The sequence below is a fragment of the Brachyistius frenatus genome, unplaced genomic scaffold (assembly GCF_029030835.1).
Source record: "Brachyistius frenatus isolate BFR_SWC_R1_liver_20210118 unplaced genomic scaffold, ASM2903083v1 Contig_429, whole genome shotgun sequence".
NCBI classification, from domain to species: domain Eukaryota; kingdom Metazoa; phylum Chordata; class Actinopteri; family Embiotocidae; genus Brachyistius; species Brachyistius frenatus.
Window position 1 is genome coordinate 129,717 of NW_027211028.1, and position 15,284 is coordinate 145,000.

The 15,284-nt window shown below is 48.9% G+C and overlaps 2 protein-coding genes across 4 annotated transcripts in view; one reads left to right on the top strand and one right to left on the bottom strand.

The window, feature by feature from the left end:
- Positions 1 to 1,228: 1,228 nt before the first annotated feature.
- Positions 1,229 to 8,723, bottom strand: spinb (spindlin b). Of its 3 annotated transcripts, XM_069725549.1 has the most exons (8): positions 8,621 to 8,697; positions 6,918 to 7,095; positions 6,296 to 6,595; positions 6,155 to 6,203; positions 5,969 to 6,063; positions 5,621 to 5,776; positions 5,251 to 5,484; positions 1,229 to 4,926 (listed from the first exon to the last, which is right to left on the bottom strand). In XM_069725549.1, the coding sequence occupies exons 3-8, from the start codon at positions 6,345 to 6,347 to the stop codon at positions 4,727 to 4,729; spliced, it is 786 nt and encodes a 261-aa protein (XP_069581650.1). In that variant the 5' UTR covers positions 6,348 to 6,595; positions 6,918 to 7,095; positions 8,621 to 8,697; the 3' UTR covers positions 1,229 to 4,726. The 3 variants fall into 3 exon arrangements, with proteins under 3 accessions (XP_069581650.1, XP_069581648.1, XP_069581649.1); XM_069725547.1 differs by lacking the exon at positions 6,918 to 7,095 and having other exon boundaries at positions 8,621 to 8,723; XM_069725548.1 differs by lacking the exons at positions 6,918 to 7,095; positions 8,621 to 8,697 and adding an exon at positions 7,226 to 8,600.
- A 1,535-nt stretch (positions 8,724 to 10,258) lies between these two features.
- The window catches only part of mfsd14bb (major facilitator superfamily domain containing 14Bb), an 8,991-nt gene continuing 3,965 nt past the window's right edge, over positions 10,259 to 15,284 (top strand). The window contains exons 1-6 of the mRNA XM_069725551.1: positions 10,259 to 10,539; positions 12,181 to 12,270; positions 12,482 to 12,544; positions 13,716 to 13,843; positions 15,045 to 15,159; positions 15,257 to 15,284. The exon at positions 15,257 to 15,284 is cut by the window's right edge and continues 191 nt beyond it. Of these exons, the coding sequence (XP_069581652.1) occupies positions 10,480 to 10,539; positions 12,181 to 12,270; positions 12,482 to 12,544; positions 13,716 to 13,843; positions 15,045 to 15,159; positions 15,257 to 15,284 (484 nt within the window). The 5' untranslated portion in view covers positions 10,259 to 10,479. The remainder of the gene's footprint in view (positions 10,540 to 12,180; positions 12,271 to 12,481; positions 12,545 to 13,715; positions 13,844 to 15,044; positions 15,160 to 15,256) is intronic.

Genomic DNA, 15,284 nt, shown 5'->3' on the forward strand with positions numbered 1-15,284 from the left:
CATCAAAATTTATACTAAATCAATAATTAGATTATTGTTCAGGCTTCTGATGAACTTTCAACGTTCAGTGGACCAACTGATTGGTCGATGATATGACACATTCACAACGTTCTATTTCAGCCTTCCAGCGCCGCCAGCAGGGGGCGCTGCGGAGGTCCGCTCCCAGCAGGGGGCGCTGCGGCGGTCCGCTCCCAGCAGGGGGCGCTGCGGAGGTCCGCTCCCAGCAGGGGGCGCTGCGGCGGTCCGCTCCCAGCAGGGGGCGCTGCGGCGGTCCGCTCCCAGCAGGGGGCGCTGCGGCGGTCCGCTCCCAGCAGGGGGCGCTGCGGAGGTCCGCTCATTTACATGACATGTTAAATTGATTTTGTTAAAAGTTAAATTGAATGTTAATGTCCTAACACGACGTTAGACTTTTCGTACAGATGAAATATTTTCGGCTGCTTGTTTAATCTCAGGTTAAATATGACGTCGCTACGCTGCTCGTCAGGGCGCCGCTCTGACTGCTAGCGTGGCTAACATTAGCATGATTACTTCTTTTAATAGATGTTTTATTAACGATGATTCTGGTTTTCAGTAGTTTTTTCATTCAGATTAACTTCAGACTTTTAGTGTTTTTTTTTGTCACATTCATCAACTCTACTAACGTTCACCTGTCTGAGGCTCCGCCCCCTTCATGAAACACTGTTATATTCTTTATAAATTATGTCTGTTTTTATTCATAATTAACAAAATGCTTCCTGATGGATTAATGTAATAATAGTATTTAATCTCCTTTTTTGTCCAATTAAACAATAACAATAACCAAAAACAACTAAAAAAGAAGCAGATGAACAGAGAAACGAACAAATTAACGACCGTCGGTAACAAATGTTCATAGTGAGTTTAGATGAAACGGTTTCATAACGGTTATATATTTATATATGTATATAACCGTTTCATCTAAACTCACTATGAACACTATACATATACATACATATATATATAACCGTTTCATCTATATATATAAAACATGTAAAACCATGAGAAGACCACGTTTCATGTTTCTGAGACGTTAGCGCAGAAATTCCCTGATTGAATGTAAAATGTTTCACTGGAAGCAGGAAGCGTCTGAATGAAACAATATGGAGGACCAGAAGGTGAAGAAATACTTCGTAGGTCAAATCTGCTCATTTGTTGTTTCCGTAGCAACGACGCCACCGAAGGAGGAAGAAGGAAGCGACCGACTCGTGAGTGAAAAAACAGAGAAATGGTTTATTTTAGTAAATAGTGAACTTCTCATGTCTGTACAACATCTGTAGTTGGCACTCGTTAAAGGGACGATCCGCCCAAAACCACCAGCTCGCCGCCGCCACCTGCTGGTGATGGCGGCCGTCAGCTCCGGTCGACGGGGGACTCTTCTTCATCTTTAGGCTTTTTTTTATTTTATTTTTTTTTACTTTTTTTTAAATCTTTTGATCAATAACCCCATAAAACAGCGGCCCGTTGGACACAGTACAAAACAAAAGAGGGAAATATAAATCTGAAATAAAACAAAAAGGCACCTGAAGCCACAACAGACAGCGAACAACTGAAACTACACGGAAACTACATGCAACACACATCAGTTACACGGAGCTAAATACGCATGCAAAAACAACACGGCTCTGAACAGGGCTGATCCACACACACACACACACACTCACACACACACACACACACACACACACACACACACACACACACACACACACACACACACTCACACACACACACACACACACACACACACACACACACACACACACACACACACACACACACACACACACACACACACACACACACACTACAGATCAACAGTTTTCTGGAAAATACGACCGGCGTGTCAGCTCCTGAACGCATCAGATCCACCCGGACACGGTTTTCATGCCCCGCCTCCACCCAGCGCTGGTTCATCGGCCTGAAGCCAGGTGCATTGTGGGACCCCCCCCCCCCAATCCATGACATCCAACTGACTCGACAGCCGTGTGTGAGATTCAACGATGGGTTCTAGAAGCAGAACGTTCCCGCAACGTTTTCTAGAAAAGAGTCCGAAGAAACATCTTCAGCGATATTTAGACAAAAAGCTGTCGTTGGATCCAGATCGGCAACGACGTCGATAAAGGACGGATTCTAGAATCCAAAGAGTCGTAAAATGTTGTGACCTCGCGGTGAGGAACAGATCCGGGTCGGTTCTGGAATGTTCTGATCTCGCTCTTCTACAGTTTTCCGTATTTCTTTTTGTGAAATCTAAAACGACAACAAAACAAAAATTCTAGAAAAATAAGGACTGCGGTGAAACGAAAGAGATCAAACCAGAAATCGGTTCTGGAAACGGAAAGCGAGACGAGAATCTGCTCACGGACCGGAACCGTTCCACAAACACTAAAAAACAGAAACAACGGAGTGATCGGTTCTAGGTTCTAGATCATTGATCTAGATCTACATCATTGATCGGTTCTAGATCAGATCGGTTCTAGATCCAGAACATGCAGGTTTTTAAACATTGGACTGGAAACAAAATAGAACAGATTCTAGATTCTGTGACAGAATGACTGGGGACGATTCTAGATTCTAGATTCAGAAGAAAACGCGGAATGAAAAGTTCCAGAGAAAATACATCCTGGAACAACGAGGAACCGGGCTGAAAGGATCCATTCAGTAGAATGTGGGTCATTTCTAGAAACATTTTGATGGCACACGTTCGACACTTTCTAGAACCGTAATGAATTTTGGGTTCTAGAACCAGAACACGTCATATTGTGGAAGGTTCTGGTCTCCATCTGTTATAAATCATAAATTCTAGATCAACACGGACCGAACCGGATCAGTTCTGGACACAGAAACACGTCCTCCTTCTGATGTCAAACAGAACCGAGATGAAATTCTAGATTCTAGAATCAGAACAAATCATCTAGAAAACACGCAACGACGAGTGAGCTTCATAAAATACACGTGACGTTGTGGGACCGGCAGACCGGACCGCACTCTAGAACCGCAACCAGAACGTGCCGGTTCTTGAGCAGCGCCGGGTCAGAACGAGGAATGTTCCGGATTGAATCCGTTTGGATCCACAATGAAAACGGAAAGTTGAGCGGGTTCGGGTTAGATGTTGGAGTCCGTTCAGGCACATGAGATGTCGTCGAGGCAACGCGGCCCAACGGGACCACCTGCTGGGGTGGGCGGAGCTACATCAGCTAAGGGACCGCGGGGCGCCACGCGAAGGATAAATTTGGTTCCAGCGCCCCCGACTGGACTTAACGGGTTTAATGGGGCGGTAAAGTGATTGATTGACGAGGAGAGATTTGTCGATCAGCAAACAGAAACGAACCTCGAACACGCCGAGTGGCTACGAACCTCCGACGGAGAGAACCGGCGGTCCGGACGTACCGAGACATGAGAGCAGATTATAAAACACATCAACTAGAAACCAACGCGCTCCTCAGACGGGTCGATCAGCTGATCGGGTCGCTCGGCGCCGTCTCAGGGAACCATGACAGGAACATTCAGACTTGTTATCCGACGTGACATAAAACTTTATTTTAACCTCCTTCTTTAACGTTCATCAGCGGTTCATTAGGACGTCGCTAACGGTTTATAACACAATAGATTTGAGGACATTTTTACGTGGACGATCAGAACCACGAGAGGACGCGCTGTGGAAACATAAAAAATGACAAAATAATAAAACAGCTGCAATAATGTAAAATATAAATATCACTTTACAGAATAAACTTCAAATGTCCTCCGACGTGTAGCTCCGTTGTAGCGCGTTAGCAACGGTTACTAAGCAACGGTTACATGTTTATAAACGGCTTATAAACGCTGAATAAGGAGGCTTAAAGACAACTTCATTCCCGTTAGCATCGTTAGCATTCCTGCTGAAACTGAAGTTAGCCAGCTAATGGTAAAGCTAACGATGCTAGCGGGACATTTTGAGCCGACTAATGCAGGAAAACACCGACGTGAAAACTCAAGGCATTGTGGGTAATGTAGGACTCAACAGCAACGACACAGATGATGAAAGAAAAGTTTGTTCCACTTCTTTGTTTGCCAACAGGTGACCTCCGGGGGGCGTGGTCAGTAAGACGCTCTGTGATTGGACCTTCCGTGGAGAAGGTGGTTCCTCAAGTACCGGCCCTTCATTAACCCCGGCAGACTCGGACCCACCCGCCCCCCTCCTCACATAACGGAGGTCTCAGAGGGTCTGACGGGGTTTCAGGAAAGGAGGGAGGAGGTCCGGAAACCTTTGTTCATTCTGCAGGGTCTCAAGATGGAGTCCTCTCAAGATGGAGTCCTCTCAAGATGGAGTCCTCTCAGGATGGAGTCCTTTCAGGAAGGAGGTCTCTGGAGGACTCTGGAGGTCTCCGGAGGACTCTGGAGGACTCTGGAGGACTCTGGAGGACTCTGGAGGACTCTGGCTGCAGATGTTTTCAAAGTAAATCAGACGTTTGAGGAGTGATGTTTAGTTTTTTTGTGTGTCAGCTGATTTTGGAGGAACCGTCTTGAAAAGAAAGATAGAAATGATGAGCGGCGAAGGACCCGGTCCACCTCGGCGAAGGGCCCGGTCCGCTTAGGCGAAGGGCCCGGTCCAGTCCGGTCCAGTCCAGTCCGGTGCGGTCCGGGTCCTTCGCCTCGGGACTTCCTGGACCCTGGTGGCGGTTCGTCTTCAGTGGGGGTTCTCGAGAGTCTTTTTGGGGGTCTTGTGGTCTTAGGAGGTCTTGACCAGGTCGTAGACGTAGATGTGGAAGTCGTCGTCGAACTTGATGAAGTAGACGGAGGGTTTGGCCTCCACCTGGTGGATCACCATCCCCGACCGCTTCCCTCCGTCCTCCTTGGCGTACTCCACCTGTTTGCCCACCAGGCTGTCCACCACCTCACCGGGTTCCCGCTCCGCCGCCACGCTGTCGTCTGCAACGCAAACACACATCAGAGACTTCGTCAACCTCCCAGAACCTCGGAGAGCTCGTCCAACTGAACCTGAACCCCGTTGACCTGCAGCTTCTGGTCACGGACTTAAAAACGGGATTCACTTCAACTACATTACAAATGTTATGACGTCTCTACGCTGCTCTTTTCTCTCTCTGCTCTCCACATTAAAGCAGAAAGTTAAAGACGACTTTCATCAAATAATTTGACAGAAAACCAAAGATGCTTTAAAAACCACAGAAAAACTAAAAACTAAGACGGAAGAGTTTCCAGCTGAGAACAAAAGCAGTGAAGGCAGAGACTGACTGGAGTCGGGCATGATGCGCAGGTCGCCCTCCTTGTAGTCGTCCAGCAGCTGGTACATGTAGAGAACCGGGTCCTTCTCGTAGGTGATGTAGAACCAGGAGGTCATGATGGGGGCCCGGGCCAGAACCATCCCCCTCCACTCCTCCTTCGGCCCGTCCTCCGTCTCGAACATGTGCTCCACCGCCTTCCCGATCATCGTCTCCGCCAGCAGCGAGTCACTCACGCGGGCCGGGGCTGGACCAATCACAGACAGACGGAGGGAGGGGGGCGGGGTTACATCATCAGCTGATATCGAGCTTAAGTTTTTATTTAGGTCTGCAACAGAGAAATGCTAGCGGGCGAGCTAATGGCTAGCGGGGCGCGTCCTCACCCACTCGGTCGGGCAGCACCTCCAGCCCCACCACTCGCTCGTCCGAGTACAGCTCCAGCCCGTAGATGCAGTCGAAGCCGTCGTACTTGATCAGGTAGAGCGAGGGGTTGACGGGCACCTGGTCCAGGACCGTCCCCTTCCACTGGGACGACTTACCTGACAGGAAGCACACACGCTACGTTAGCATTAGCACGCCACCAGAGACCCCGTTTACGTCCTCGTCTGACCGCTGATGATACAAATATTTATCGTATTTCATTCGTCAAGTTACGACGTTGAAATGTTTGTAATTAAAGCAGATTGTTTCCCGTCGAGTTCGACACGCCGACGTCCTCCTCAACAACTTACTGCCCTCCTTCCACACATGCTGGATCCTGCAGCCCACGATGTTCCTACGGGGCGGAGCCAGAGTCTTACTGGGACCCACACTGGTCCTCTGTTTCCTGAGGAGGAGGAGGAGGAGGAGGAAGATGATGAGGAAGAGGAGAGTCTGTAATAATTCTGATGTTTTAAAGCTGCATCTCATTTTCTCACTTGTGCGAGTTCTTCTTCTTCATCATGTTGGCTGAGACGCCGGAATGTCCTGAAACACAAGAACGCACCTTCAGCAGCTGATGGACAACAGGCGGTGCGTTCAGGGACACCAAGATAACAGCATGTTTGTTTGTGACTCACCACCGTCGGCTCGAGGCCGCGGGGCCGCTGGGCTCTTGAAGGGGGTCTTCATTCATCCACCTGTAGGGGGCAGCCACCCGGCCGCCGGACCGCTCAACGCTGGGGGGAGGGGGGATGGAGGGAGGGGGCGGGGGTGGGGGAGGATGAGGGTAGGGAAAGGAGGGAGGAGGTGGTGTGGGTGAGAAGGAGCACCAGGAGTCAGACGGGCCGCCGGACAGGCTTCATTCAGGCCGGACGGACGGACGGACGTCTGCAGGCTGAACGACGTCACGCAGCCGGATGAGAACACGCGTGTTCGTCCTGAGGAGACAACACGCTAACGATCACTCATCTGGCGATCGCTCTACTTTAGCTTCTCACATTGTAAATACATTTAATCTCTGTGTTTTAAAAATATTGTCAATATCTATAACTGTTATTGTCATCAGATGTGAATATCTTTCATCTCGTTAACTTCTGAGTCACTAAACTCATGAATCAGCTGTTTTATACTGCAGTCTTTATTAATAATAATAATAGTAATAATAATAATATTAATATTAATAACAGCTGATGGATCAATGTGAACATAAAGGAAGTTTTAATTCATGTCGATAACCTGAAAAACAACCGCAGCACAAACTCTGATCTGATCTTCGTTTCAGCGCTGAAGATCTTCAGAAGAAACTCAAGCAACCATCCAATCAGACGGACTCATCACAACCAGGACGCAGCTTCTGATTGGTCCAGAACCAATCACAACTCCACCCACTGCATCCAATCAATCAGTCAGCTTCGAAATCGTAAAAACCAGTAGGCACCTGAACACACCAGCAGTGAAACCAGAAGAGAGATAACAAAGATAAGAGAGATAACAAAGATAAGAGAGATAACAAAGATAAGAGAGATAAACTGTAGTGCAAGAATACAACCGGAACAGAAACCACAGACCTTCAGTTGCACACCACCGCAGCAGAGGAAGAGGAGGAGGAGGATGAGGAGAGGAAGAGGAAGAGGAGGAGGAGCATCAGAGGAGAAGGAGGAGAGGAAGAGGAGCATCAGGAGGAAGAGAGGAAGAGGAGCATCAGAGGAGGAGGAGCAGAGGAGGAGCATCAGATCAGAGGTCTGAACTCAGCAGGTTGAACACCTCCAGGACGTCTGTGTTGTCTGAACCTGGCAGACGAGGTCACGCTGAGATCACGTGATGCTGAGATCACCTGACGCTGAGATCACGTGATGCTGAGATCACCTGACGCTGAGATCACGTGATGCTGAGATCACGTGATGCTGAGATCACCTGACGCTGAGATCACGTGATGCTGAGATCACGTGATGCTGAGATCACCTGACGCTGAGATCACGTGACTGAGATCACGTGACGCTGAGATCACCTGACGCTGAGATCACGTGATGCTGCTCAACAGCTCCACATGTCACAGAAAAGGGGCGGAGCCTGCAGCATTTCACCAATGTTTACATTTAAGAATCAGGAAAAGACTGGAATGTCACAAAGTGAAAACGCTGGACATCGTTCCCGAGGAAACACCTGCACAGGTGAGTTCATGTCTACATGTTCTTAACATGTTTCTGCATCTGCTGCGTGTCCTGGTTTACACACATGTTGTATATTTTCATCATAAAACACTCGTTAGAAACGTAATCAAATAAGTTACATTAACTAAACATAGTTACAATACTTATTACATGTTAACAGGGTAACTAGTAATCTATTACATGTCATAGGGAACATGTATGATGAACCCTCCAACACTGAACACGTATGTTGGGGGCCGGCGGGCCCCCCAGGTGTTCGCCCCGCGGCCCGGTGGGGGCGGTGCCGGCCGTGCTGGACTGAACAGACCAAAACAACGCAGACCTCCGTCACTTTTTCATCTTCCCGCGTGATAACCGAACAGAATTGACGCAGAACAGCGGCTTCGTGTGTCCTCGGAACCGAACCGAGGAGCTCTGCTCACGAGCTGCTGCTTGTTTTGGGCTGCCGGTGATGATGATGATGAAGATGACCATCCAGAGGTCACAGTTTAGCCTCCTCATTAACCAGCCGCCACAAAATAAACAAACTACCTCGCGACCCTTTCCGCTAAATATATGTCAAATATGCGCACAGCTAATTGGTTCTGTCCGCAGCACGGCGGCCATGTTGCGCCAGTATTTACAAAAACCCGCAGAGGTCCAAAAAAAAGGCGCAAGCGAACAAAGGAGCGGGGAGGTGTGCTGGGGGAGGAAACACGGTGGCGGGGCGCGCGGCTCTGCGCTAAAACGGCGACGCAGGCAAACGGCTCGAGCAGCGGCCCGGTCCGGGGGTCCGGGGCCGCGGGTTCTTACCGATACAGCGATCAGCGGCGCCGCATAATCCCGATCAACCGCCGAGCCTCCAAATTGATCCGCTCTGCCTCCGTTTGACGCTCCGCTGCGTCAAGCTGGCTGCGCCAAGATGGAGGGAGGGCGGGAAAGAGCCGCCCTTCAAAATAAGAGCTTTGATGCAGTGTTTTTTTTTTTTTTTTTTTTTTTTTTTTAAAGCATCAGTGGTGGAAAAACCATTGAGATCCTTTATTTGAGTTAAAGAACCAAAAGACCAAAGTAAAAACACTCATTTACAAGTAAAAGTCCTGCATGAAGTAGAAGTACAGAAGTATCGGCAGTAAAAATGTAGTTAAAGTGTGAAAGTAAAGTCCTGTTTGCTCTGATTTCTGATTATATGACATCATCAGATTATTAGGGCAGCGTCAGTGTGTCAGCAGTATGTCACTGTTTGGAGCAGGAAGTGACCATATTTGGACGAGCTGGGGGAGGAGCCAGAGGTGATCTGACCGATCTGATCGGAAACCTGACGATACTACGTCCCGCCCACCGATAGCTGTAACCTGACTGCACTACAGGCCTGTCAATCAAACAGACACGCCCCCAAAAACAGGTGTTCTTGAATCTTCTTTTCTAATGAATGAGGGATTATTTTCAGATGGACCTCCAGAAAACTAAGAAGAAGGAGTGACTTTAGCTAACAACACCGAGATAACTGATGGACACATTTTATTCACTTTGGATTTGATGAGAGAAGTTGAATGGGAGTCTATGGAGCCGGAGGCTTTTTGGAGCCGACCTCTAGTGGCACTCGCTGGTATTGCAGCTGAAGACACTTCTGCATCAGAACCATTTTACTGAAGCTAGTTTTGTGACTTTCCATGAAGAACTATTAGGTCATTGAACCAGGAACTCCCAACACCTCGGCCCGCAGTAATCCATCTAGGGTGGTGTAAAAAAAAGTATTAAACATGATTAAAGTAGCCTGCTGCAAAACGTTTCAAATTCTGAAAGAAAAGTCACATGTTAGCGTTTATTACAAAAAACTTTTTTTTAAATTTAATTGCGATGCAGACATTTACTTTGAAAAATGCCAACCGGAAGTGCAGTCCATTACGTCAGTTCTCTTGACGCTGCTTGTTGTGCAGGTTTTGCATTGAAGCCAGAAATTCTTCCACCGTCGAGTCCCGCCTTCCTGCCTTGCCAAATAGTGCTCCAATAGAGTGTGAGCCGCGCGGCTCGCCGCTAGATCTTCCTGCCAAATACTGATCCTCTGTGTTGACCTGTTTTCCTCGCGGTGGCAGCACGAGCGTCCGGCGCGAGGAGCGGTCGGTTCGTTTTGTGCGCGGCGGTTTGAAACTGAACGAGTCTGTTGTTCAGACGTTCCTCACTTCGGTAAACAGTCGCTGCATTGTAGTTCAGACGGCGGCCAGCAGGGGGCGCTCTGCGCGAACCTGTCAACACGTCAGCTGATCCGGAGTCGGATCTTTTAGCTGCTAATTGTGTAACAGAGAAACGAACCGGACGGAAAGCTGATCCAGGAGCAGTGGAGACGCGTTAGGTTTGTTGTGGCGCACAGCCCCGGAGGGCGGTGTTTATCAGACGAAACGGCTCGGTGATGAAATGAGGCAGCGGCGCCGCACTCCCGGTGCACCCCGCCGCACTCCCGGTGCACCCCGGTGACACAACCGAACACACAAACGGCGACGTTACAATCAGCGGAGGAATTTGTGTGAAACGAACAGTTCGCCTCCAGCCGGGTCCATGCTAGCACCGCGGAGCCGCAGCTCACACGGCGGGACACCCTGGAAGAGACAGAGAGGCCTCCGGAGGATGACCAGCAACGGGGGCTCGGTGTGAGGGTCGCCGCGGCAGGATGTGAGATGAGCCGGGAGAAGACAGCCACCGAGGCCAGCCGCGACATCATGTTGGTCCGGAGCTCGGTGAGGATCCGCCGCGTTAGCTCTGTTAGCACCGCCGGCTAACCGCTGGCAGCGTCTCCCCGAGCGGTGGCGGGCCGGTGACGGGCCGGTGGCGGGCCGGTGACCGGCCGGTGGCCGGAGTACCGGACAGATGTTCTGCTCATGTGTCCGGTGTGTCTACCGCCTCAGGTCAACCACCGGGGGGTTAATCCACAGACCGACCGGTAACTCTCCGGTCTCCAACCGATAACGCTGTTCGGTAAACAGTTAGCTCACTTTGAACCGTAGAAACTAACACCGCCCCGGTCAACGGGCCGAGCGGGACCTGCGGTTCCGGTTCGGAGAACAGACGATGAGTCCTCCGGTGTTACTGAAAACACGAGAAGTAGTTTAATTTCAATAAAACACCTGAAGGTTGAAAAGAAAAGTCTAAATGTTTTCCGGCTTCACAGAAACATTCAGATTTAAACAACTTTTAAATAGTTATGTCAGTAAACAGGAAGTGTGATGTCATCAGTCTGCCGGAAAAAGATGGAGGAGCTGTTTTAATATCACAAGCTTATTTAAATCTCAGGGCCCTTCACAATAAAAGACCTCCAACAGAACCGCAGAACATCACAGGGGAACCCAGCAGGTCAACATGAGCGACACCTCAGAACCAGAGAAGGAGAACATCCGTTAACAGAACCAGAACCGTAGGAGGAGAACATCTAACACAACCAGAACCAGAGGAGGAGAACATCTAACACAACCAGAGGAGGAGAACATCCGTTAACAGAACCGTAGGAGGAGAACAGGGCTGATCATTATTATTATATAAATTAAAAGCTGGATTATTATGGACAACATTGTGTCAGAAGGGAACTTTATCAAAGTTCAACTCTGGGTTTGTGTTGATTAGACTCATTATATCATCAATAATTATTGTGATTATACTTATACTAACCCTAACCTGCTCTCTGGGGAACCGTTGACCTTTGACCTCTGCAGTTCAGCACTGCTGGTAGAACTGAAGTGCGTCGGCTGTGTTGATGCTGATTTTTGTGCAGAACATTGCCTGTAATCGATGTCAGCAGGTTCTTGGTGTCTTCTGGGATTTCAGCTCCACAGGAACCAAACGGGTGTTATTTAGACGTCCCCTTAAATCGACTGATTTTTGAACTGAGTCTGGTGTGCAGCTCCTCGGCGTGTCGGGTAAATTGTTTTCAAGTCGGAGCTCGTTTTATATTCACGACCACACGCGACAGGAAGTTCACCGACAATGAGCTTCCTGTTTGTTCTGAAGCTTTGTTTACATCAGATTGTTCAGGGGGGTCCAAACAGAACCGGTCCTGGACTTCCTGGAACCGGTCCACTGCTGTACTATTGTTGAATACTGCTGGCTCCTGAGTCACACACGTGATGTCACAGCGGGTCTCCTAGAAGGACAGTCTGTTTGGACCTGAAGGCCCGTCCAGGTCCAACAGAACCAGAACTTACCGCTCAGCTCAACACAAATACAAACTCATCCACAGATTATTTAAAGATGATAAGAAGTGACCTGTCCTGCTTGGATGTTTCTTGTTTCTGTTTGCGGTTCTATGTGGAGCAGATCTACTTTCATCTTCTCAGTTTGAGGAACCGAGTTCTGTCCACAGGTCCTGATGTTTGTTCTCTCTGCAGCACCGCGGCCGAGCCAGAGTCACTCACGCTGTCATCGTCATCTTCCTCGAGTTCTTTGCCTGGGGGCTGCTGACCACGCCCATGCTCACCGTGAGGACACACACACACACACACACACACACACACACACACACACACACACACACACACACACACACACACACACACACACACACACACACACACACACACACACACACACACACACACACACACACACACACACACAGACAGACAGACAGACAGACAGACAGACAGACACTCACTCACATTGTGTTGAGGTTGTGTGTTTGTGTTCCAGGTTCTCCATGAGATGTTCCCTCAGCACACGTTCCTGATGAACGGGCTGGTGCAGGGCGTCAAGGTAAAGCCACCTCCTCCCTCACCTTCATCTCCACCTCCTCCTCCTCCCTCAGCTCCTCCTCCCTCACCTCCTCCTCCTCCTTCACCTTTACCTCCTCCCTGACCTCCACCTCCTCCTCCCTCACTTTCTCCTCCTCCTTCACCTCGACCTCCTCATCCGTCACCTCCACCTCCTCCGTCACCTCTACGTCCTCCTCCCTCACCTTCTCCTCCTCCGTCACCTCTACCTCCTCCTCCCTCACCTTCTCCTCCTCCGTCACCTCTACCTCCTCCTCCCTCACCTTCTCCTCCTCCCTCACCTCTACCTCCTCCTCCCTCACATTCTCCTCCTCCTTCACCTCCACCTCCTCCCTCACCTTCTCCTCCTCCTTCACCTCCACCTCCTCCACTTCCTCCCCTACCTCCTCCTTCCTCACCTTCTCCTCCTCCCTCACCTCCACCTCCTCCTTCACCTCCACCTCTACCTCCTCCTCCACTTCCTCCCCCACCTCTACCTCCTCCTCCCTCACCTTCTCCTCCTCCCTCACCTCCACCTCCTCCGTCGCCTCTACCTCCTCCCTCACCTCCTCCTCCTCTTTACAACCACTAACATATAAAGAGAACTACAGCCGTCCCAACGTTCTGATATTCGTAGATCATAGAGTGAATTTCAAACATGAGTTCTTCTGAAACATGATGTTCAGAGAAGGTTTCTGTTGGAGGCTCTTTGAAAGGGTTTCTACCGTGTTTGGTCTCTTTTAATAACAACCAAAATAATGTTAACAACAACAACAATAAAAACGTTAATAGCAATGACGACGATGATGACAACAACTATAATAGCGACAACAATATGAACAACAACGATAATAACGACAATAATGTTAATAACGATGATGACGGCAATGACAATAACAATAAAAACCAATGTTATTAACAACAAGGATAACAACGACAATAAAAACAACAATAATACCAATAACAATCTAGATGACAATTATAGCAATAACAACTATGACCTCTAGGCGACCTCTATATGACCTCTAGGCGACCTCTTCCATCTCGTTTGTTCCAGCTGGTGACTGAGATTAACGAGAGAAGAAGCAAATCTTCTCTGAGTTAAAACATCAGCCGTCCTTCTGTCCTTCAGCTGAGAGGAGACGAGTTAACGCTTCCCTCTCTTGACCAATCAGGGCTTCCTGTCCTTCCTTTCGGCTCCTCTGATCGGTGCTCTGTCGGACATCTGGGGCAGGAAGTCCTTCCTCCTGATGACGGTCTTCTTCACCTGCGCGCCCATCCCCTTCATGAGGATCAGCCCCTGGTGAGAGCAGCTCCCTGTGTGTGTGTGTGTGTGTTTTCATCACACAAAGATGTTTTATTTATTGTTTTAATCTTTGTTTTATAATTGTTTTGTTTTTTAAAATTCTCTGTGAAGCATTTTAGGATGTTTTGTTGAATAAATAAAAGTGAGCTGATGATTTTAGGGTTAAAATCAAGCGTTATCGTTGGTTTGTGAACGTTATGAATCCTCCAGTTCAGATTCTGTCCGTCATCATCTTGTTAGTTCGGAGCGGTTTGGACAAGCTGGGGGAGGAGCCAGCGGTGGATCTGACCGATCTGACCTCCAGAAAACTAAGAAGAAGGAGTGACTTTAGCTAACAACACCGAGATAACTGATGGACACATTTTATTCACTTTGGATTTGATGAGAGAAGTTGAATGGGAGTCTATGGAGCCGGAGGCTTTTTGGAGCCGACCTCTAGTGGCACTCGCTGGTATTGCAGCTGAAGACACTTCTGAAGCTACGAACTCTTGTCTGTGGTGTGACTGTGGAGGTTGGAGGGAGGTGGAGGTCTACTGCTGTCACTCTGCAGCGCCGCTCAGAGCTGCAGCAGTTTGAAGAGTCACATGATGTTCATGTGAGCGTCTGAGGATCAGCTGTGAGGAGCTCCTCCTCTTCATCACTCACATCCTCCACGTCCAGAGTCTCCGTACGGAAACGTGAGCAGCAGAGTCTCTTTGTTTCCTGCTGCAGACTCGCAGAAACGTTATCTGATATCTAAATCACACCTGGAGCATCCTTCAAAATAAAAGCATGCTTCTGTCTTTTATTGTGAAGCTGCCGACCAGACCGCAACATGTCAGCTGAGACCTGAAGACGGATCACTCACATGGCGTCTGCAAAAAAAACATGAAGCATTCAGTCTCCCAGTTGTATTCCACAAACAGCTGGACTTTTATTTTGACATTTTCCTGAAGACAGCTTTAAAACGGCTGCAGCTGAATAATATTTTTATCATCTGATTATTTTCTCTTTTGAAGTGTCTGATCTGGAACAGAAGGATTGAAAACACTAAACATGCATCTATAACTATGAATCCACAGATTTTAAACTAACGGTGGTGAACCCTTTTATTTTGAAGGGGGGTTATGAAAACACTGTTTTATCCAAATGTCCTTTTTCCACCAGAAACGGTTGAAGATGAAGACCTTTATTGTGACGAGGTGTTTCCTGTCTGCAGGTGGTACTTTGCTCTGATCTCGGTGTCGGGGATCTTCGCCGTGACCTTCTCGGTGATCTTCGCCTACGTGGCCGACATCACGGAGGAGCAGGAGCGGAGCACCGCCTACGGACTGGTAACTCCGCCCCCGCGCTGCTGCAGGTTGAATCAGAGTTGACCTTTGACCCCGGCTGGGTGTGAACACCGGTTTCCTTCCTCACGTTCCTCCTCAGGTCTCCGCCACCTTTGCGGCCAGCCTGG

Bases quoted from the DNA above. Each gene is read 5' to 3' on its own strand.
- spinb (XM_069725547.1), bottom strand. From the start codon at position 6,347: ATGAAGACCCCCTTCAAGAGCCCAGCGGCCCCGCGGCCTCGAGCCGAC. The intron at 5,777-5,968 runs GTAAGTTGTTGA...GCTTCCTGTCAG, and splicing joins GCATGTGTGGAAGGAGGGCA to GTAAGTCGTCCCAGTGGAAG. The intron at 5,485-5,620 runs GTGAGGACGCGC...TGATTGGTCCAG, and splicing joins GGTGCTGCCCGACCGAGTGG to CCCCGGCCCGCGTGAGTGAC.